This window comes from Bos indicus, chromosome 8 (assembly GCF_029378745.1).
Source record: "Bos indicus isolate NIAB-ARS_2022 breed Sahiwal x Tharparkar chromosome 8, NIAB-ARS_B.indTharparkar_mat_pri_1.0, whole genome shotgun sequence".
NCBI lineage: Eukaryota > Metazoa > Chordata > Mammalia > Artiodactyla > Bovidae > Bos > Bos indicus.
The window spans coordinates 23182508-23206690 of NC_091767.1; the positions used below are offsets into that span (position 1 = coordinate 23182508).

The 24183-nt window shown below is 42.0% G+C and overlaps 2 protein-coding genes across 2 annotated transcripts; both read left to right on the forward strand.

Moving 5' to 3' along the window:
* The first annotated feature begins 1352 nt into the window (after nt 1-1352).
* On the forward strand, nt 1353-1913 carry LOC139184528 (interferon beta-like). Its single transcript, XM_070794466.1, has one exon. The coding sequence runs from the start codon at nt 1353-1355 to the stop codon at nt 1911-1913; it is 561 nt and encodes a 186-aa protein (XP_070650567.1).
* A 1788-nt stretch (nt 1914-3701) lies between these two features.
* Nucleotides 3702-23190, forward strand: LOC139184526 (interferon alpha-2-like). The gene is made up of 2 exons (XM_070794464.1): nt 3702-5396; nt 18155-23190. Exon 2 carries the CDS (start codon nt 22361-22363, stop codon nt 22919-22921), a length of 561 nt encoding a protein of 186 aa, XP_070650565.1. The 5' UTR covers nt 3702-5396; nt 18155-22360; the 3' UTR covers nt 22922-23190.
* Nucleotides 23191-24183: the final 993 nt, after the last annotated feature.

Here is a 24183-nt window from a genome sequence, read left to right on the forward strand (position 1 = left end):
GTTTTCCTACTGCTCCCTCCATCTTGAGCTGTGTTGGTCACCATGGAGCTGACAACCCCATGTGGCCAACTGAGCGCTTGCCTAGTCCAGCCTGAGCTGTACTGTGACTAACAGCATGCACTGTATTTTGAAGGCACTATGAAAAAGAAGAATGTAACTATCTCATTGCTAGTTTTGTATTGTTTTATGTTGAAATGATAACATTTAGATATATTGTTAAAGAAAATATACTGTTCAAATTAACTTTTTTCTTTTTACTCTTTTGATGTGGCCTCCAGAAAAATTTAAATTGCACATTCATATAAAAAGAAGTAGTTTTTTAATTTCCTAGCTGCAGTCACCATCTGCACTGGTTTTGGAGCCCTGGCACATAAAGTCTGTCACTGTTTCCATTGTTTCCCCATCTATTTACCATGAAGTGATAATGAGTTTGAACAAACTCCGGGAGGTACTGAAGGACAGGGAAGCCTGGCATTCTGCCTTCCATGGGGTCGCAAAAAGTCGGACCTGACCTAGCAACTGAAAAACAACAACAAGGTTGATAAAGTTATGTGATGTCTTGCTCCTTATGGCTAAGGCCTCCAAAAAAATTCAGAACAACTTAGTTCAACGGCATTCTATTTTGTTTTCTATATACATTATTTTTTCTTTTACTTAAATATATTTATTTTTAGTTGAATGATAATTGCTTTACAATATTGTGTTGGTTTCTGCCATATATCAACATGAATCAGCCATAGGTATACGTATATCCCCTCCCTCTGGAACCTCCCTGCCCCCACCCCCGCCTCTAGGAACATCACTCTATTTTAGATAGAAAAAAATAGGTATCTTTTTGAAAATCACAAACTGCAAGTATTATTGTTTGGTAATAGCAGATTTCTGAATTAAACCTAATTCTTATGAAAAAGAAAAGTCTTACAAACAAGGCCCCCTCTCCCCAAATCTCATAATATGAAAAGAAAAAAAGAACAATCTTTTCAAAATGAAAGAATCCTGTAATAATCTAGTTATTTGGCTTATATTTTTCTTTAAGATTCAGCAATTCATTGAAATTTTAAAAAACATTTGAAATTCTTGGTTTCTATATTTTTTTTCCCCATGGTATATATACATTAAAATAGCAAGGTGCTTAAAGAAAAGAGTTTTAGAGGCAACTAATAATTTAAATGACATGGGGAAAATGAAAGGGAGAACTGAAAGTGGGAAATTCCTCTCAAATAGAAAGAATGGAGGGCCATGCTGTATAAGTAGCCCACACTCAAGGACGAAGGACATTCACTCTGCAAACCCTTGAAGACTCAGCTTCAGCACCTACTAGCAGAACAGGCAGCCCTGTGCCTGATTTCATCATGACCTACCGGTGCCTCCTCCAGATGGTTCTCCTGCTGTGTTTCTCCACCACAGCTCTTTCCAGGAGCTACAGCTTGCTTCGATTCCAACAAAGTCAGAGCCTTAAAGAGTGTCAGAAACTCCTGGGGCAGTTACCTTCAACTCCTCAACATTGCCTCGAGGCCAGGATGGACTTCCAGATGCCTGAGGAGATGAAGCAAGAACAGCAGTTCCAGAAGGAAGATGCCATATTGGTCATGTATGAGATGCTCCAGCAGATCTTTGGCATTCTCACCAGAGACTTCTCCAGCACTGGCTGGTCTGAGACCATCATCGAGGACCTCCTTAAGGAACTCTATTGGCAGATGAATCGTCTGCAGCCAATCCAGAAGGAAATAATGCAGAAGCAAAACACCACAGCGGGAGACACAATCGTTCCCCACCTAGGGAAATATTACTTCAACCTCATGCAGTACCTGGAGTCCAAGGAGTACGACAGGTGTGCCTGGACAGTCGTGCAAGTGCAAATACTCACGAACTTTTCTTTCCTGATGAGACTAACAGGTTACGTCCGTGACTGAACATCTCCCACCTGTGGCTCTGGGAAGGGACAATGTGACTTTGAGGTGAGACTCTTCAGCCAGCAGAGGCTCTTAAAGTAACTGACAATGGAATGCACTGGACTTCAATGGACAGTTAAAGACTAAGCTATTTTAAATTGATTTATGCATTATTTATTTATTTAAACTTTTATATGAGAAATAAATTATTTATGAAACAAAAGTCAACGTGGCAGTTTCAATCTCAACTTGATTTATGTGACAACACATATTAAAAATTGCAGAGCACCTTGGAGACATTCATTGCAGAACAAGCCTGCAGAGTAGTAGAGTTTCTGGCCCTGCCTTTGAGGCATTTAAAATACAAGGAAGCTGTGTGGAATGTCCAAGTTACATGCATGCTCTCCATGTACCCATTCAGTCTACCTGCGCTTGTCTTGTTCACTTCTTTAAATGTACCAGATAGCTCATGCCAGAGGGCCCCTCTATATGATGTGGGGGTTATTTCCTCTCTCTTTTTTCCTTCATTTTGGGGAAAATGTAGACCACGTTACATTTGAGAGTCTTACAAAGTAAGCCTTCTTTATGCCAATAAAATTTGGGCAAATGCCACTTAATTTATAAAATTCTTACTCAAGTAAATGAAAAATTCAGACCTTCTAAATGTTCTCAGTTGCTTGTACACTCCAGCGCTTATTTCCAACAACGTAGTCCTGACAAAGAGGTTTCAGGAACATGAGTCGAATTACTTAAGACTGTCTTTGGGGGTCATTAGAAATTGTAAAAAATGCTAAGTCACTCCATTAAAAATAAGTGAAAGGTCATCTTGAAAATATTAAGTTTACATCCATGAAAGATAGAAAAGTAAAATGATATTAAATACTTGTTTTAGTACACAGAAAATATAGTTTAAATAAAGTTTAATAAAATGCTACTGTTATATACAAAATATATTTTAATATTCTATGCTTAGTATTTACAATACTTTCTATAAATTTATTATAAAATTGGAAACGTGAGATATTTCATTTAAAATAAGTATATAATTCAATATAAAATTCGAAAAAAGAAAGTGCTGTGTGCTTTTTAAAATATTCCTAGTTTTCAGCTATTCCACACTTACTCCCCCCACTTCAAGGCCGAATCCTTGAAAGACCCTGAAAATTCCAGAGCATTCCAGGGGCGCACAGTTCTTTGGTCCCTGACCCAGGTGGTGGCCGCGTTCCGTCTCACCCCCAGAAAGTCCCCCAAACCGTCCCATGGTTATTTGTCCCCTGGCCACCGCTGAGTTCTCCTCTGTCTGCAACGCACTCCCAGGGTCCCCTAGCCAGTCTCGTCGCCTTGGCTGTTTCTCACGTTGTCCAAAATGGCTCCAAGCCTGTAGTCTCACTGACTCCACCTGGCTCCGCTTTGTGCTCAAGGTCCTCCCATCGTCCCATCTCTCACAGTCTCACCCCCACCGCCGGGTTTTCTTGGTCCACACCGCGGTGCTACCACCCCAAGACGATTGTCTCATCACCTATGCGCGCTTTCACTCTGTCCGCAAAGCCGTCCCATCAACTCGAAGCCAAAAGCCTCAGCTCTGCCACCGTGTTTCATTTTGTGCCCAATGCCTTACCGTCTTGCCACAGCGAATAGTCTCGTCGCCACTTCCAGGTTCCCCTGTGTGGACCACACCCATCCATCGTCCGGTAGTCTCATCCCTTCGCCGGGTTTAACTTTGTCGCAAAGCTGTCCAATCGTCCCACCACCAGTAGTTTTTCGCCACCGTCACGTTTCACTGTGTCCGCAACGCGGACTCAGCGTCTCAAAGCCAAGCAGGTTCCCAGTATGAGAAACGCCCTCCCATCACCCCATAGCCAATAGTCTCCTCGCTTCCGCTGTGCTTCACTTTGAGCACCAAGCCCGCCCATCGTCCGACAGCGAATAATCTTAGCCACCGCGGCATCTAGAGTGAGCGCAACACCGCCCCCAGTGCCCCACAGCCTCTGGTCTCCTGGCGACATCGGCTTTCACTCTGTCCGCAACACTTTGCAACCGTCTTAACCGCAACAGCCTCACCCACCCGCCACCCGCGCCGGATTTCACGTGGTGCAGGACTCTGTCCCAGCGTCCTCTCGCCAATATTCTCATCGCCTGCGCTGTTTTACACTTGCCTCAAGCCCTCCGACTTCTCAGCGCCTCATCTCGCTCAGAACCCCCGCCTTGGGGGTTCTTTTCTTCAAACATGGCCAGTTCGGGTTGACGTGTGGAAAGAAAGCCCACTACTCAGGCGATCTTTCCGAACATGCAATATTCTGGCTCCCTACTCAGGACAGCGGAAACCAGCCCTTTTCCATCAAAGGGCTAATGATATGCGCACCCTTGAATCAGTGCTCCTATAAAAAGCTCTGTGGAAACTGCGTTCTGTCTCTCCAGCACCACCACGAGAGTCATCTGCTAATTCTCAAGACTGCGATTCGAAAGCAAAAACGATGGAACCACAGCGTGCGCGCTCTCGCGGTCGCCGGGAGAAACAGGCTGTCTGCGGTTCCATCTCAGCGCTCTTTGCTCATCGTTTCGCGGTGCTCGCGCGCCCCCTCCCGGCCATCTGCAGAATCACTGACATTCTCTAGGGCCCACATCCACTTGCTGGTGGAAGGAGTGATACTCTGCTGCATCCCTGCTTGCTCTCTTCGCTGGACTGGGATCCACTGCCAGAAAGACAAGGAAATCTTCAAACACTTGAAATAGATGCAAAGGATCCGCCATCAGTCGCGCCTAAAGGACAAAGCCGACTTCAGATTTCCTTGGAAAAGAGAGATGATCACTCCAATGCAGATGACTCAGGGCCCCAGCAACCACTATCTGAGGCTCCAGCAGAGCTTCCAATTCTTCACCACGGAGGACAGCCGTGCTACTCGGCAGCCCGGATCAGAGTCTGAAACAACTGGAGCAGATGCAAGGAGACATTCTGTGCTGTTCTCGTTGGAACTTGGTGCCCGGGAGTATTTCCATGACACCCATCTCTACCTCAGGGAGCTGGAATACAGCCACTTTGCCTGAGACGCTGTCACAGTGGAAATTAAAAGTGCTTTTCCCTCATGTAAGAATCCTCAAAGAAATGGCAACAATGAAAGTGTTTATATTTGTAACTCTCGCTAATGAATTCCATTTCGTTTCTTCCTGTTCTAAAGCAATTGCAGCTCCTATTTCCTCAGGCACTGAAAACTGAAATGAAAATCATGATTTTTCAGAAACAGGTGTGGACAGCAGAAGAGAATGTCTTTTCTTCTATGAAGATCTTTTGATCATCCTTTAAAAGATCTCTTGATGTCTGCGGGACTATATTTTCTATACTCAGAGTTCAGAGTTTCTTTCTCATGGACAGGTCTTCAGGATCCTCTGTTCTTAAAAATCTTTCTCAGTTAATTCTAGGTGCTATGGAGATAAAGAATAAACTGTGTGGATTTTCCTCATAATAGAAACTTATCTTTTCTTCCTGAAGAGCACCTTCTGGATCAGGTGAGTCTTCTGGTTTGCTTACATTCAAAGGGTGATTCAGGGACATGGGTACCTTCTGTTTTGTGGCTTTTTCCATCATCAATATGTGACTCCAAGGTTGTCTGTGGTACTTGGATCTAGTAGACTCGGCAGTAAAGGGATGAAGTCTGGTGGCTCACAGGGGATGTTTCCAAGGGCCAGGACTACACAGGGTGAGAGCACTTCCTCTCACGTTCCACAGCCTGGATTTATCCTCATGGGAATCTCATTGCAAGCAAGTTGGGAAACTATTGGGTGATGAATGGATGAAGAGATAAGTTCAGGGTGCTGACTTTCAAAAATGCACAACATGATAGTTGAAAGTTAAGTGTCTGGGGGGCAAAATGAGGACTGCAGCCCAGGAGACAGCACCTCAGATAGCTCTGAGAAGCTGTTCCAAAGACACACAGAGGGATACATGTGATTTTGGTGAAGGGGCAATACATGTAATCATGTGCCTATTTTTTGTGGAAGTTTTCTGCCAGTGTCATGAAGGTTTCCTGGAGTCACAAGAAGCAGTCATCACCATGAAGGATTTCCATGCTTTTCTAGATATGAGGAGATAGAAGAACAATTGAGTTCTTAAAATGGGCTCCTGAAAATCGCTAACCTTCTGAAGACTTGTTCTGCCAGTTTTCCCTGCACACAGCATGCCTCACTTCTGCTTTCCACCTTAGATTCCTTTCCAGGGGTGTTAAAAATCAGCAGCTGCAAGAACACGTGATTGAATCCTTGTAGGTAGATGGCAAGTGCCAATGGCACGTGCTAGTTTGTACTTGACAGGGCATGAGACCGCGTTCACGTTTGCACTATTTGTTCAAATGAAGTTCTGATGGGGGTCGAGGGGAATAAGTATTGTTGTTGCTTCCACACACTTCCTTAAGATACAATCTGACCCAAATGCTTTTTCTCCAAGTTCAGCTTTGGGGAGAACGACAAGAATGCCAGTCATAGTTCACAGTATCATCCACTGTTTGAAAGAAACATTCAAGCTGATCCCCAAAGGCATTGCCTACAGGAAAATATCCACAGTGTAGACACATTACAGGCTGTTTCCTTACTACCTGAGGGAGACAAGAAAAGAAGAATCAGGCAGTTCCTTGCAACTACTTGAGGATGACTGAAGAAAACGTGATGAGTGAGTCTTCCATTTGGGTCCAGGCCCAAGAACCTCATCCTGATCTTCTAAATATTGGAAATGGAAAGTTGAAGTCAGTCTTCCTAAAAATGAGCTTCAAAAAATATCTCACATATGCTCTGTGAGAGGACAAAAAAACAAAAACAAATTTTTGTATCCACAAAGAGTTAAGAGAGAAAATTAATCGCAATTGATGAAACACTTTATAAAATATTTGACACATTACTATGCTTAGTCTATTAATACCGCTACCAGTCACCTAATTAGTCTTGCTGTTATCCTGCTGATGAGGTAACATTTATGGTGCAGGAGAATAAATAATAGAGGATAAGATAGCAATTCAAGTAAACATTTGCTGTTCACCCTTTTATGTTAAAGTAGCAAGACACATGTATATACTTATTTAATATATATTGTACACGTGTGTGTATTTATATATGTGTATGTATTTTTGTTCAGTCGCTTAGTTATATCTGACTGTCTGTGACCCCATGAACTGTAGCATGCCAGGCTTCCCTGTCCTTCACTATCTCCCAAGTTTGCTCAAACTCATGTCCATTGAGTCAGTGATGCCAAGCAACCAACTCATCCTCTGTCACCCCCTTCTCCTCCTGCCCTCAATCTTCCACAGCATCAGGGTCATTTTCAAAGGGTCGGTTTCTTCTCAGCAGGTGGCCAAAGCATTAGAGCTGCAGCTTCAGCACCCGTGCTTTCAATGCATATTCAGGGTTGATCTCTTTTAGGATTGACTGGTTTGATGTCCTTGCAGTCCAAGAGACTCTCAAGAATCTTCTTCAGTACCACAGTTCAAAAACATGAATTCTTCGGCGCTCAGCTTTCTTTTTGGTCCAAATGACATCCATACATGACTACTGGAAAAACCATAACTTTGACTACATGGACGTTTGTTGGCAACATGGTATCTCTGCTTTTTAACACACTGTCTATATTTCTCATAAAATTTCTTCCGAGGAGAAAGAGTCTTTTAATTTTGTGGCTGCATTCACCATCTGTCCATAGTAATTTTGGACCCCAAGAAAATAAAATCTGACAGTGTTGCCAATTTTTCTGCATCTATTTGCCATGAAGTGAAGGGACTGTATGCCATGATCCTCATTTTTTGAATGTTGATACAACTATATATGTATAGGTATTTTTTGGGGGGGTCTGATTTAGCTGTACCTCAAACTGGTTCTCTAGAAACGTGGTTAATTTAGGTCAGGGAAACCATAGATGTTATAGAGATTCTGTTTTACATGATGGCTGAAGATTTTCAAAATTTGAATTTTTGAAATTGCTATTATGGTGGAAAATTTATGTACTGCGATTGGCATATTCATTCCAAAAAATCCTCTCTGTTTTGTTTTCCATGCGTGCAATCTGAATTGTGATACACAGAATGAAATATTCTAAATACAAAAGAAATGTTTCAACAATTAGAACATTTAAATAGAATTTGTGACTACAACAGTTCCATGTGAAATCCTGATGCTTTTCTAAGTTAAAATTAATGAAACTCTATGTGAACTTACAATTTAACAGATGAGATGGCACTAGTGGTAAAGAATCTGCCTGCCACTGCAGGAGACAGGCGATGCGGGTTCCATCCCTAGGGTGGGAAGATCCCCTCTATAAGGAAATGACAACCCACTCCAGTATTCTTGTCAGAGGACGCTGGCAGGCTACTGTTCATGGGGACACAAACAGTCAGAAGCAACTGATGGACCAAACAACAACAACCATGTATAAAATTAGAGCAACACAAAGGAAAGTTTGTGTGTGATTTTCGATGTTATCATGGTTCACATAAGAAAACAATATACATCCTGGAGTTCCCAAGTTATCACTGGAAGTCCCAATGCTGGAATGTTTCTACATTTAGTTAAAATATAATAATGAAAATGATTCAGTGTCTTATATGTGTTCAAGTCAGTTCAGTCGCTCACTCGTGTCCGACTACAGTTCAGTCGCTCAGTCGTGTCTGACTCTATACGACCCCATGAACTGCCGAACACCAGGCCTTGCTGTCCATCACCAAATCTTGGAGTTCACTAAAATCATGTCCATCAAGTCAGTGATGCCATCCAGCCATCTCATCCTCTGTCATCCCCTTCTCCTCCTGCCCCCAATCCATCCTGCATCAGAGTCTTTTCCAATGAGTCAACACTTCACATGAGGTGGCCAAAGTACTGGAGTTTCAGCGTTAGCATCATTCTCTCCAAAGAACTCCCAGGGCTGATCTCCTTCAGAATGGACTGGTTGGATCTCCCTGCAGTCCAGGGGACTCTCAGGAGTCTTCTCCAACACTACAGTTCAAAAGCATCAATTCTTCGGCGCTCAGCTTCCTTCACAAACCTACTCTCACATCCATAATGACCAATGGAAAAACCATAGCCTTGACTAGACGGACCTTTGTTGACAAAGTAATGTCTCTGCTTTGGAATATGCTATCTAGGCTGGTCATAACTTTTCTTCCAAGGAGTAAGTGTCTTTTAATTTCATGATTGCAGTCACCATCTGCAGTGATTTTGGAGCCGAGAAAAATAAAGTCTGACACTGTTTCCACTGTTTCCCCATCTGTTTGCCATGAAGTGATGGGACCAGATGCCATGATCTTTGTTTTCTGAATGTTGAGCTCAAAGCCAACTTTTTCACTCTCCTCTTTTACTTTCATCAAGAGGCTTTTTAGCTCCTCTTCACTTTCTGTCATAAGGGTGGTGTCATCTGCATATCTGAGGTTACTGATATTTCTCCTGGCAATCTTGATTCCAGCTTGTGCTTTTTCCAGCCCAGCGTTTCTCATATGTGTAATAAAATTCAAAAAATTTATAATCCTCCTTGGAAACCATGTTAGATCTGAAATAATATCAAGACCATGAGAAAAGTACCTTACCTTATTTTTTAAATTGTACATCATTTGTAAATCATCAAAAACAAATATGAGTCAAGTATGTTTCATCAAGAAAAATAATAAAACAATAGAAAACTATGTAATTCACTTTATGGATGGGACAAAATGGATAGGTTTAATGTATGAAATTCATACTTTGGAAAAAATGATATGGTCATAAAATGTCCATGGCTAAGGATATAAAAATAGAGGGAAAATGGCTAATGCATGTAATAATGAAAATCCATTTTTTCCCATTATTGAAAAAGAAGATGAATATGTGCGTCTAGGAACATACATTTCACATTACTAGAATGACTAGTGTGAATGTGAATTGTTTTTTCTTCACTTCTGTATTTGCTACTTTGTGTTTAAATTGGCAGGACAGCTCACTGTTCTTTGATTTCTAATTTCCTGCCTTCTTCCCAGCTGGAGTTCAGAGGAAACCAATATAGCCAATCTCTAAACTCAATATGCCAGGAAATTTGGAAAACTCAGCAGTGGCCACGGGACTGGAAAAGCTCAGTTTTCATTCCAGTCCCTAAGAAAGGCAATGCCAAAAATGCTCAAACTACCACACAATTGCATTCATCTTACACACTAGCAAAGGAATGCTCAAAATTCTCGAAGCCAGGCATCAACAATACATGAACTGTGAACTTCCAGATGTTCGAGCTGGTTTTAGAAAAGACAGAGGAACCAGAGAATAAATTGGCAACGTCCGCTGGATCATCGAAAAAGCAAGAGAGTTCCAGAAAAACATCTATTTCTGCATTATTGACTATGCTAAAGCCTTTGACTATGTGGACCACAATAAACTGTGGAAACTTCTGAAAGAGATGGTAATCCCAGACCACCTGACTGCTCTTGAGAAATCTGTATGGAGGTCAGGAAGCAACAGTTAGAACTGGATATGGAACAACAGACAGGTTCCAAATAGGAAAAGGAGTACGTGAAGGCTGTATATTATCACCCTGCTTATTTAACTTATATATAGAGTACATCATGAGAAACACTGGGCCAGATGAAGCACAAGCTGGAATCAAGATTGCGGGGAGAAAGATCAATAACCTCAGATATGCAGATAACACCACCCTTAAGGCAGAAAGTGAAGAACAAAAGAATCTCTTGAGAACATGAAAAAGGGAAGAGTCCACTTAAACCTCAACTTTCAGAAAACTAAGATCATGGCATCCAGTCTCATCACTTCATGGCACATAGTGGAGAAACAGTGGAAACTGTGGCAGACTTTATTTTCTGGGGCTCCAAAACCACTGCAGATGGTGCCTGCAGAAATGGAATAAAAAGCTTACTCCTTGGAAGAAAAGTTATGACCAACCTAGACAGCATATTAAAAAGTAGAGACATACTTTGGCAACAATGGTCCATCTAGTCAAAGCTATGGTTTTTCCAGTAGTCATGTATGAATGTGAGAGTTGGACTATAAAGAAAGCTGAGCGCTGAAGAACTGATGTGCTTGAACTGTGGTGTTGGAGAAGATTCTTGAGTCCCTTGGGCTGCAAGGAGATGAAACCAGTCCATCCTAAAGGAAATCAGTTGAATGCTCATTGGAAGGACTGACATTGAAGCTGAAACGCGAATGCTTTGGCCACTTGATTCGAAGAGTTGACTAATTTGAAAAGACCTTGATGCTGGGAAAGATTTATGGAGGGAGGAGAAGGGGACCACAGAAGATGAGATGGTTGGATGGCATCACCAACTCAATGGACATGAGTTTGCGTAAACTCCGGGAGTTGGTGATGGACAGGGAAGCCTGGCATGCTGCAATCCATGGGATCGCAACAAGCAGAATAAGACTGAGCTGAGCCACTGAACTGAACTGAACTGAAGCCAGTATTTGACTACAGCCCATAGATGGAAGTGTAACTCCAGTTCCTGTTTGTTCATGAATGCATCACTCAGTAGTCAACCAAGACTACAAGGCTGAGGACCTAGAACACAGAGATGGAGGTTGCCTCAGCTCTTCATTCTCTCAGTACTGTAGCTTGCTCCTTGCTCTAGTCCAATGCTCGATAACGGATCCCTGAAGAAAGGCCATCAAAGACTTCCAGGGACAGATGGAGAGCCTGGTGTGACGAAGTAACCCCTGCCGCTTAAACTCTCCTCTCAGACCTCACCTGGTTCACCTGCTTTCTTGGTTAAAGCTTGCGGGGTAGTTTTATGAGAGAGTCTATGTGACACTGAATGTAGATTTCCCCGTGCTTTCCTTAGTTGTACATGTACCTGGATGCAGTCTCTATAGACGTGTTGAAGAACAGGTCAGGAGACCTGATGTCTAATGATGGCAGGAGCATCATCATCATTCAAAAAGATTTTGACTCGCAGGATGAGAACTGCCTTCACAGCTAGTTTACAAGCTAGATAAGAAGATGAAACTCTTTGCTATATTCTCATATGCTTCACCTTAAAGTGAGAATTGTTTCATTCAAATTGATTAGGGCCCTAGTAACCACAGGACTCCAAAAAGTGCCAATCATTATATTTGGAATACATGGCACTCATTTTGCAAACTGCATCCACTTTCCACCATTCTAACAGCATTCAAACTTAATGTGTTTTCATTTTCTTAAGTAAACAATGTGTTTTCCTTTAACTTTTAGACATTCCCCTGGGTTTACACTTGACCATAGCTTCACATGCATCTCTAGTCCTATCAAGTCTCTTGTGAGCATTTGCTGTGTTGATGAAAAGCAACAGTGCTAGTAAGAACTACAAGTGAGTAGTCACATGAGTGGAAGGTACTTTAAAGAGTTTGTTATTATTTTGGCTGTGCCACGTGGTTTAAGAGGCATTAGTTTCCTGACTGGGGATCGAACCCAGGCCCACAGCAATGAAAACTTTGAGTCCTAACCACTGACGGCCAAGGAAGTCTCAAATTACTTTAAATTTTGCAGTATTCGTTCTTTAGTTTTTCATTCAAGGATTCAGAGAAAGTCTAAATTGCTTTACCATTACATATTTACTAAAATAAATGACTGTTGGAGAACTGAATGGCGTATGACAAGAGTCAAAACCCATGTAAAAGTCATGTTAAAAGTAAAGCATAAATCCAACACATTTGAGACACAAAATGATAAAAAAGGTTAAAATAATAAAAAATTCATAGAATCTGCTTACACGTTAAAGATGCTATCGATTGATTTAATACACAAACTCCATTATTACTTGGAAGAGGAAGAAAAACCTAAAATCAAATAATCAGATCAGATCAGATCAGTCGCTCAGTCGTGTCCGACTCTTTGCGACCCCATGAATCGAAGCACGCCAGGCCTCCCTGTCCATCACCAACTCCCGGAGTTCACTCAGACTCACGTCCATCGAGTCAGTGATGCCATCCAGCCATCTCATCCTCTGTCTTCCTCTTCTCCTCATGCCCCCAAGCCCTCCCAGCATCAGAGCCTTTTCCAATGAGTCAACTCTTCACATGAGGTGGCCAAAGTACTGGAGTTTCAGCTTTAGCATCATTCCTTCTGATGAACACCCAGGACTGGTCTCCTTTAGGATGGACTGGTTGGATCTCCTTGCAGTCCAAGGGACTCTCAAGAGTCTTCTCCAACACCACAGTTCAAAAGCATCAATTCTTTGGCGCTCAGCTTTCTTCACAGTCCAACTCTCACATCCATACATGACCACAGGAAAAACCATAGCCTTGACTAGACGAACATTTGTTGGCAAAGTAATGTCTCTGCTTTGGAATATGCTATCTAGCTTGGTCATAACTTTCCTTCCAAGGAGTAAGCGTCTTTGAATTTCATGGCTGCAGTCACCATCTGTAGTGATTTTGGAGCCGAGAAAAATAAAGTCTGACACTGTTTCCACTGTTTCCCCATCTATTTCCCATGAAGTAATGGGACCGGATGCCATGATCTTCGTTTTCTGAATGTTCAGCTTTAAGCCAACTTTTTCACTCTCCACTTTCACTTTCATCAAGAGGCTTTGAATTCTTCTTCACTTTCTGCCATAAGGGTGGTGTCAGCTGCATACCTGAGGTTATTGATATTTCTCCCGGCAATCTTGATTCCAGTTTGTGTTTCTTCCAGTCCAGCGTTTCTCATGATGTACTCTTCATATTAGTTAAATAAACAGGGTGACAATATACAGCCTTGACATACTCCTTTTCCTGTTTGGAACCAGTCTGTTGTTCCATGTCCAGTTCTAACTGTTCCTTCCTGACCTGCATACAAATTTCTCAAGAGGCAGATCAGGTGGTCTGGGATTCCCATCTTTTTCAGAATTTTCCAAGTTTATTGTTATCCACATAGTCAAAGGCTTTGGCATAGTCAATGAAGCAGAAATAGATGTTTTTCTGGAACTCTCTTGCTTTTTCCATGATCCAGCGGATGTTGGCAATTTGGTCTCTGGTTCCTCTGCCTTTTCTAAAACCAGCTTGAACATCAGAAAGTTCACGGTTCACATATTGCTAAAGCCTGGCTTGGAGAATTTTGAGCATTACTTTACTAGCATGTGAGATGAATGCAATTGTGCGGTAGTTTGAGCATTCTTTGGCATTGCCTTTGTTTGGGATTGGAATGAAAACTGAGCTTTTCCAGTCCTGTGGCCACTGCTGAGTTTTCCAAATTTGCTGGCATATTGAGTGCAGCACTTTCAGAGCATCATCTTTCAGGATTTGGAATAGCTCAACTGGAATTCCATCACCTTCACTAGGTTTGTTTGTAGTGATGCTTTCTAAGGCCTACATGACTTCACATTCCAGGATGTCTGGCTCTAGGTCAGTGATCACACCATCGTGATTATCTGGGTCGTGAAGATCTTTTTTGTACAGTTCTTCTGTGTATTCTTGCCATCTCTTCTTAATATCTTCTGCTTCTATTAGGTCCATACCATTTCTGTCCTTTATTGAGCTCATCTTTGCATGAAATGTTCCTTTGGCATCTCTGATTTTCTTGAAGAGATCCCTAGTCTTTCCCATTCTGTTGTTTTCCTCTATTTCTTTGCATTGATCGCTGAAGAAAGCTTTCTAATCTCCTCCTGCTGTTCTTTGGAACTCTGAACACAGATGTTTATATCTTTCCTTTTCTCCTTTGCTTTTCGCTTCTCTTCTTTTCACAGCTATTTGTAAGGCCTCCCCAGACAGGCTTTTTGCTTTTTTGCATTTCTTTTCTATGGGAATGGTCTTCATCCCTGTCTCCTGTACAATGTCACGAACCTCATTCCATAGTTCATCAGGCATTCTATCTATCAGATCTAGGCTCTTAAATCTATTTCTTATTTCCACTGTATAATCATAAGAGATTTGATTTAGGTCATACCTGAATGGTCTAGTGGTTTTCCCTACTTTCTTCAATTTATGTCTGAATTTGGCAATAATACTAAATACTTAATACCAAAACAGGGGCAACACAGAAGGGGGCCAATACACAGCCCGAAAATACAATGTAGGAAATAATTAGAGGTGGCAATGTTAACATCAATGAGATCTTTGTCATTCATATCAATATTCATACATTTGAGAATTCCAGAAACAATCACGTGAGAAAGAAATTATTCTTTGTGAGAAAGAAGTTCAATATACATAGGAAACACATTGAATCTATAATTAAATTTTAAAAATGCTTGAGCTAAATTTCAAATAGTATAAAACAATGAGTAAAAAATATAACGTTATATAGCAATGTGAACAGAAACACTGGAGCACTGAAGTTTTACCTCAATGCTGTGCCTGCGAGCCCAGTTGCTTCAGTCGTGTCTGACTCTCTGTGACTCTGTGGACCATAGGGTGCCAGGCTCTTCTGTCCATGGGATTCTCCAGGCAAGAATACTGGAGTGGGTTGCCATGCCCTCCTCCAGGGGATCTTCCTGACCCAGGCATCAAACTGGTGTCTCCTCTTGTCTCCTGAATTGGCAGGCAGGTTCTCTACCATTAGCTCCACCTGGGAAGCCCAGTAGAATGCTGCTGCTGCTAAGTCACTTCATTCGTGTCCAACTCTGTGCGACCCCATAGACGGCAGCCCACCAGGCTCCCCCATCCCTGGGATTCTCTAGGCAAGAACACTGGAGTGGGTTGCCATTTCCTTCTCCAATGCATGAAAGGGAAAAGGGAAAGTGACACGACTCTTACTGACCCCATGGACTGCAGCCTACTAGACTCCTCTGTCCATGGGATTTTCCAGGCAAGAGTACTGGAGTGGGGTGCCAGTACCTTCTCCACAGTACAATGCTACTAGTCTGTAAAACACCATACATAAAGTAGTAAAGAGAAGAATGGAAACTATCATTTAGAGGAGGAAATTAGCAATTAACACTCTTGGGCCCTTAACCTACAATAGGAAATATAACTTCTTTCAAATATCTATAAACCATCCATGAAAATTATCATACATTAGACTTCACAGAAAATATCCATAATTCCTCCAGGGGAAAAATATTGTTTTAAGTTGTGTGCCCAGATCACAATGCCTACAATTAATTTTAATATTATTTTAAAGCATCATTTAAAGATGTAACATCATCCTGATAAATTATGTCAGGTCAAAATTAAACCATAGAATTAGAAATTTTGTAAGTAATGGAAATTAAATCACTACGTGTCAAATTTTCAGAAGCAAAGATACACACTGAGATGAATTCATATCCTGGAGACATGAATAGAAAATAGATTGGCCTCATTCATTAAAGTCAACAAGAATATTCATATAACATTAATAGAAATAGTATAAGAAAGTATCTGTCAAATGTGCACTTCTGAGTGACCATGATTTGACTGTCATTCTGTGGAGTAAAGCTTGATCTTCTCAAGAGAGTGGTAGTCTAGCTCATAAGTCACATAATCATCATCCAAGTGCTTCTCCTTAGAACAATCACCAGGCATGCAGCAGACGTGCCTGTCACACAACATGTTAAAAAGACTACAACGGAGAATATTTGTAAATGTGTACTCCAAAGTTAAGATTTCATAAAATTCCTCATCTTGCTGTTTCACGAAGGATCTTCTTACGTAAAACTGTCCTTTTTTCGAACTTCAAGTATATGATACGTAAAAGCATGACAATGACTAGGCACTGAGGTGCCCCTGCTCAGATCCACACTGCAGCTCTGTAGTCTTGCCCAGCGCTGTATTTGCACCACCAGCAGAAGTTGTTACTGTGGTGGAAAAGACAGATAAGATCTTGATATCACTATAGTAATTATTTTTCCTCATGAATCCCTGTAGAGTGTCCTGGGGATCTGCAGGGGCCCACAGACCACACTTTGAGAACTGCTGGTTTCATGAATTTCCCTGCATCTGCTTTGGTCCGAGTGGCTCTGTAGCTTTAAATTCGCAAGTAATTTCCTTGGTTCTTAAGATAAAATCTAACATCATTCAAAAGTCTATCTCTGGGCCCTTTTCCATATCTCCAGGCTCATGTCATGATAGCCCCTACATGCATGAATACAGTCTACCGACTTCGGTCTTGTTCACGTCTCTAAAAGTACCAGAACCATTCCTGTGCAGGGACACTCTATATGCTATGCTTTGTTTTGTATTATTAGTTTTTTTTTTATTCTGGTAAATTTTGCTCTTCATGAGTTACTTAACAAATTTCATGCTCATTCTTCAAGTCTCATACATCGGATTACTTCCCTGGGGAGACTGCTGCTGCTGCTGCTAAGTCATTTAAAGGTGGTCTAAATGAGCTTCCCAGGATACTCACTGCCATCAGCATCTGATACTTCTGTGTAGCCCAGGGCCCAAATGTAAATACCTAATTATCTTATAACTACTTCTTTCGTGGCAATGTCCTTGCTTCAGTGTGAGCTCTGTAAGGTCAGGACCTCTGCCTCTCATACTGAAAACTCTCCACAAGGCCAGCAAATAAAGGAACACACTGCACAACATCTTTCTATATGTAGTTTTACAGCATTAGGCCTCTGGGAAAAGATTCAAAAGGAAGAGGAAGAAACATGTCTTCAAATACATTTCATGAGTAAATAAAAGGTACGTTTGTATTAAAGAAAATTCTATATTCTTATGGAATAAATTGGAGAAGGAAATGGCAACCCACTCCAGTATTCTTGCCTCAAGAATCCTGTGGACAGAGGAGCCTGGGGGGCTGCTGTCCATAGGATCGCATAGAGTCGGACACGACTGAAGTGACTTAGCATGAATAGCACGCGTGCATGTAATAAATATAACATAAATGCAAGTACCATAAAAGTAAATAAATTAATATAAATAAATGAGTTCAGTCAGTTCAGTTCAGTCGCTCAGTCGTGACCGACTCTTTGCAATCCCATGAATCGCAGCATGCCAGGCCTCCCTGTCCATCACCAACTCCCGAAGTTCACTCAGACTCACCTCCATCGAGTCAGTGATGCCATCCAGCCATCTCATCCTCTGTCGGTCCCCTTCTCCAATAAATGAGGTACATTCATAGAAAAACATGTTATTCCATAACATTCAGCCACAGGGCATCAGATATATTTCCTCTAATTCTAAAAGCAGATGGATATTGATATTCTCAATATTAATGCCAATATCAAATGTCACTCAAACTATTTCATAGCTAAGGCAGAAATCAGAGTTTTGGAAATGACTGAAAATGAAGAGTCTGTGCTAGGACACGAGTCACTGAGAATCAGGTTCCTTCTTACTTCCTGAGTTTTCTTAGGAAACAGTTAACACAGAAAGCGCCTCGTGATTTCCACTCTGACAGTTTCCCAGCCCCAGTCACTGTGTTCGTTCTCTTTCAGGTAGACATGAATGCCCTGGAAGTACCTCTTCACGGCCAGTGTGGGGCCCGTCCTTCCCAGGGCAGGGTCTTCCTCTTCCATCACCTGCCCCAGGCAGGCGTCAAGGTCGTCCAGCTGCTGATGGAGTCCAGTGCAGAGCTGCTCCAGGAGGGTGGTGTCCCAGGCAGCAGAGGCGTGCTCTGTGTGGAAGAGGTTGAAGCTCTGCTGGAGCATCTCGTGGAGCACAGAAAAGGCCTGGGCCTCTGGAGCTGGCCGCCACTCACCTGCTCCTGAGGGAATCTGAAGTCTTTCCTGTAGCCCAGACAGGAAAGAGAGAGATTGTGTTTATTTGATGCAAATGTGAAGGTCTCCTGCTTTTCCAAGTCAAGGCTCTGAGGCAGTTCGTGGATTCAGAGGAAGAGATGGGGTTAGAGATGAGCATCATCAGTATCATCATTGAGGAGATGAAGAACCATTGGTCAATTCCTCAAGGAAGCATTCCAGTTGAGATGAGCAATTGTGAGCATTGCTTCATCTTCATCTAAGGATCTTCTGTTGTGTGCCTCTTAAATATTAAGTCCAAAATGTTCATATTCTGAGTTTACCCAGATACATGTACTACCTCATTTTGGGCTTGCCTTTCACTTCAACAGCCTGGAAATCTGTCATGAGTTTCTGCTCTTCTGTATCCTTACATTGAAGTAAAATGTATTCATTAAAAACGTAGATGTTCTAATTCCATGGAATGCTTACTATGTCAGTAACTTGGAACTAATGATATATTAAGAGCTATTGGATCTTTCTCCCTGATGCTAAGATCAACTTTTAAGGAAACTTTGTTAGACTTCTTTTTCAAATCTTCTTTTGCTGCCTCTGCATATTCCTCTTGAAAGACTTGATCAGACGTGAAAAATATCTGAGCTTTATATGCATGGATCTCACCTTATTCTCCTCAGCAGAACTTTTAATTTGTCAATTTTGGTTTTATTTACTCTCCATAACTGAGGAAATTACTAAACATTTATTATGTGCCAGTCAAAATGCTGAGCTTGTTACAGAGTCCAAGTTGCTCTGCTTGCAGCTGGGTAAATCAATGAATCCAAGACGAGGTGTTGGGAGCAGGAAAGGGCTTTATTCGGGAACTGGCTGACTGAGAAGAGGAAAGGCTAGTGCCTCAAAATAACCGTCTTGTGGGGGTCCTGGGTATCAGACTCTTTTATGAATCAGATATGGGGGGAGGTGAGGAAACAAAGTAAAGGAGGTTTAATTCCTGAAAATATCTCCCAGAACAGCCAGCAAGCCTCAGGTAGGCGGATGTGTTAGTTGTACTTCCTGATAGTCATTTCATGGGTGGTGTGAAATGGAATATCTCATGTCATGTCAACAAACAAAGATGTCGTATCGATCTGTGATTCTGGCCTTCCCAAATGTGAATTTCTGGGACAAAAACAATTGAAGTCACAGAAGCAGATCCAGTGTAAATTCAAAATTGACCCTTCCTGGTTACAAACTAAGCCTATAACCAAGATGATGAATCCTCCAAAGTCACTCTCATGAAAGTAAAGTGTAACCACCGCTCCTGTCCAAGTGTTCAAGTGGTGAGAATGTCCCTTTTTTTATCCCAGGTCCTTGTCCTTGCCATGTCCAAGCAACCCACTTTTTTATTAGGTCCTTTTATACGGTTTTCATATTGCTACCTCTTCTTTGTCATGTGTATTTCAGTTTGTAAAAGCTGTGCTAATGCTCCTACAATCTTTTCAATTTCCACTTTGACGTTTATGGCAAAAAAAGGAACAGAAATGTAAATGAATAGAATAGTTAATGTATTTCCTTCGCGATTTCAAGAGATCAAAACTTTCCACTCAATGAACATTCCTAGAAAGTAAAAGGAAGCAGTGAGTGAAGAAGTAACCCACAAAGGTCAAATAAATGATGTAATGAAAAAACTATAGTGACGTCTCTGTCCAAATGACAAATGTCACTTAACTACACAAACAGGGATGAAGAGCTCTACAGAGTGACAGATTTCAGACCAGCTTATGTGAAATGGCTTAGCTGCAGACAGAGCCAGGGGAGGGTAGCAGGCTCTTAGGCACAGTGTTACCTAAAAGGATAGTGGACAGCTTTGCTGACTCCCAGTGTCTATTTATCTTTATTTGTCTGTTTACATTTCTCACTCTTCGTGGATGGTATTGGATTCTGAGGATGTAAACCTATTAACTCACCCTGAAAAGAGACTGGGGTACAGACTGGACGGTCATTTTATTCATGTGTGAGGGGTCAGCTGTTAGCTGGAAGCTACTAGATGTAGTGTTTGGACAGCACATCATGTTCCCACAAGAGATGAGATTAGATGTTATAATGCTGACCAGTGAGCTGAGCATTAAGGGGAGGGAAGCAGGTCATCTCAGGGAAATTCTATCCCGTTTCCATAGTTGGATGTGTATATTTTCTGCCTCGTGGGAACAGTAAACAGATACTGAAATCTTATGTGTCCAAGCATTGTCAGAAGTACGTTCTGTCCTACAATCTTCAGAAAAATCCAGAGAAACTTATATGATTATCAGTTCCATATAAGAGGAGGCAACCGTAGTGCCGAAGGTCACACAGGCAGCGCAGGCTGCAGCTGTGACATCAACCCAGGAGTCTTGCCCCCATGTCCACTGTCTCATGCACCGGACCGAGCTGTCTGCTCTGACAATGTGCTTCCTATTTTAGAGGAACACTTAGTAAGGTCTTCCTTTCCAGTTCCTATTCGTCATTGTCACAAAAGTGCCATTCGCTCATTCCAGGGACATGACAGTCAGTAGATGACAGCTGAGTACACAGTTCCCTTTGCACCTCATAAGTTCCAATCCTATATTTCAAGTGGTGTTACGTTGAGATCTACAGAGGAGCCTGGCAGATTATGGCAATTAAACAACAACTCTGAGAGTCTCTGCTTCCACCTGAGATAATATTTTGAGAAATTATCCAGAAAGTTAAAAAATCCATTTAAATTTACTCTTACTCTGTTTGCAGATTATCATTTTCTGAAACAGTCTTCAAATACTAGGTCTACTCAAACTTTGGTGTGTATAGTTCTCTTAGAACTACTTCTGGGACAGAGCTGAAGCTCCAATACTTCAGCCGCCTGATGGGAAGAGCCCACTCACTGGAAAAGACCCTGATGCTGGGAAAGATTGAGGGCAGGACGAGAAGGAGTCATCAGAGGATGAGATGTTTCGATTGCATTGGATCGACTCAATGAACATGAATTTTAACAATCTCTGAGAGATAGAGAAGGACAGGGAAGCCTGGCGTGCTGTAGTCCATGGGATCAAAGAGAGTGGACACGCCTTAGTGACCAACAACAATGGGACAGAGACCCCTTGGTGCACTTCCTCTGGGACAGACACCTTCCTGGATTCCCCACATGTGCCATTACTGCCTTTAGGGAGCTTACAATCTATCAGGGCAGTCAAATGTTACATAATTAAAGGGATTACTTAGTTCACTTCCTAGTGAAATATTTAAGGAGATGAGATTATCTGTACTATCTCACAAAGACTGAAGCAAAGTATCCTGTGAAATATTGTAGTGGTAGAGGAGAAAGAGAAATAAGCACAGGCAAACATGAATGTTTTAGGACAACCAACACCTTAAAAGGTGACTTGTGGATTATAGTTGCAAAATAACTCATTTTTAACAAATGATATTAGTGATAGTGTTCCCTATAATGTCTCCAGGGAGCTTAAGGCCTACTCAGGTGATGTCGTAAAGGTACAATCACAACTGAAATTTTTTAAAGAAGGGAGAAAAGGGTAAATGAGGAAAACATGAGAAAAATCAATAGCTTCTCTCATAAGCTCTTTTCGTACTGAGCATTTCTTGGTGACCTGGAAAAGCCACGTTTTGTATGAATATTTCTTCCTTCTCTGACTTTGACCAGACTCTTCTCCCAGGAACAACTAAGGAGGTATAAAAAGCATAACATACGGCTGTGTAGCTATGAACCACAGTGGCACGCATGATTTGATGTCCCCCACCTAGGCATTCATGGCAAAAATTAGCACTTTTATTGATTTCATTACAAAGAGTAGGAAAAGAAAGGAAAGGGCAAACTGTGGAAAAACCCAGAAAATGAAAGTTTCTCTACTCACTCTTTAAGAGCCACCCATCACCCCAAGCCCTCAGAATTTGCCTAGACCTCCCCTGCAGGCAGTCCTGCGAGCCCCCAGCGTCCCAATGGCCCTCCCTGTCACTGTGCTGCTGGCCCTGGTGATGCTCTGCTCCAGCCCCATGTGCTCCCTGGGCTGTGAGCTGCCTGCGAGCCACCACAGCAATCTGGAAAGCTTCACACGTTGGAGTCAGATGGAGAGAGTGCCCATTGTGTCCTGTCTGAGGGACAGGACTGACTTCAGATTTCCTCAGACCCTGGTGCATGGGACCAGGCTTGAGGAGACAGAAGCCACAGCTGTTGTGCACGAGTTGCTCCAGCAGACCTTCCAGCTCTTCAGCACCACAGGCTCTTCTGCAGGTCGGGACAAGAGCCTCCTGGACAGATTCCTCGTGGGACTTGATCAGCAGTTGGAGGACCTGGACACGTGTCTGAGGGAGGGAAGGACACCGGAACAGTCACCTCCTGGGAGTGAGAACTCCAGATTGGCTGTGAAGAGTTACTTCCAGCGAATCAGTGTGTATCTCAAAGAGAAAGAATACAGCCACTGTGCCTGGGAGGTTGTCAGTGTGGAAATCAGAAGGTGCTTGGTCTTTGCCAATGAGCTCATTGGAAAACTCAGGAAATAAAGAAGGTGTTGAATGTGAAAACAGTTCATCTGGTCAACTAAATGGCTATTTTCTAAGACTCAAAGTGCAACCTTTAACTCTAGTTTTGTGTCAGATGACATATAAGTAATAGCTAATATATGGGATTATTTAAATGTATGTTAAATGTTTTGTTACCATAACTTTTCAAAACAGATGTAAGTATCCATTTTCCATATCTTAAAAAGTTGTAATGTTTATTTATTTATTTAAATTATCGGAAATATTTACGCCATTCATAGCATTTAAACTTTATCATTCACATTTGCTTTGTTTATATTTTGTATAAGACTACTCTTGTTTTTCAGTAGAGAAAATAAAAGTAATTTGAAAAAAACAAATGGACTAGCACACATCTTTGAATAAAATCTAACCCAAAGCCTGATCCTACAAGATAAACCTATACTGAAGTCACCTGAATAAAAAGGGAATGGGGTTACCCACCTAGGGTCATAGAAAGAACAATGGACAATGTGAGGAGGGATGAATGTGATTCTTGAGACATAGATTAGAAGTGGGAGGGAGATGAGTGGAGAAAAGCCCAGGTCATGGACACAGTTTCCTGCTGGGGGCCTGTAAGAATTGGAGCGCCTTCAAGGATTAGTGGAGAACCATATACATCATGTGGAGAAGGCACTGGCGACCCACTCCAGGACTCTTGCCTGGAGAATCCCAGTAATGGGGGAGCCTGGTAGGTGCAGTCCATGGGGTCTCTAGGAGTTGGACACGACTGAGTGACTTCACTTTCATTTTTCATTTTCATGCATTGAAGAAGGAAATGGCAACCCACTCCATTGTTCTTGCCTGAAGAATCCCAGTGACGGGGGAGCCTGGTGGCCTGCCGTGTATGGGGTCACACGGAGTCGGACACGACTGAAGCAACTTAGCAGCAGCAGCACATCCATCATGGGAGGTCAATCTGCATATGTGGAATCTAGGGTCCTGGAGTAGGATGTGGAAGGGACAGTAAGTTTTCTATACTTGGTCACTCCTGAGAAAAGAGTCTTCCTAAATTGTTCAAATGGAGGCAAGAAGAACAAGGCAGCCTGGGGATTGCAGAGACAGCTAAGAGATGTGAGAACCAGTAGCTGTCATGATAAATGTGACTCTAAAGAAGTAAAGAGGGTTTCTTAAGCTTATTTATATATATTAAACACACACATGTCATCGCTAAACTTTTAAATAACTCATACAAAGGAATGCCTACCCTTGACTTCTTGGAGGATGCATCATGATCCTATACT

Bases quoted from the DNA above. Each gene is read 5' to 3' on its own strand.
- LOC139184528 (XM_070794466.1), top strand. From the start codon at position 1,353: ATGACCTACCGGTGCCTCCTCCAGATGGTTCTCCTGCTGTGTTTCTCC.
- LOC139184526 (XM_070794464.1), top strand. From the start codon at position 22,361: ATGGCCCTCCCTGTCACTGTGCTGCTGGCCCTGGTGATGCTCTGCTCC.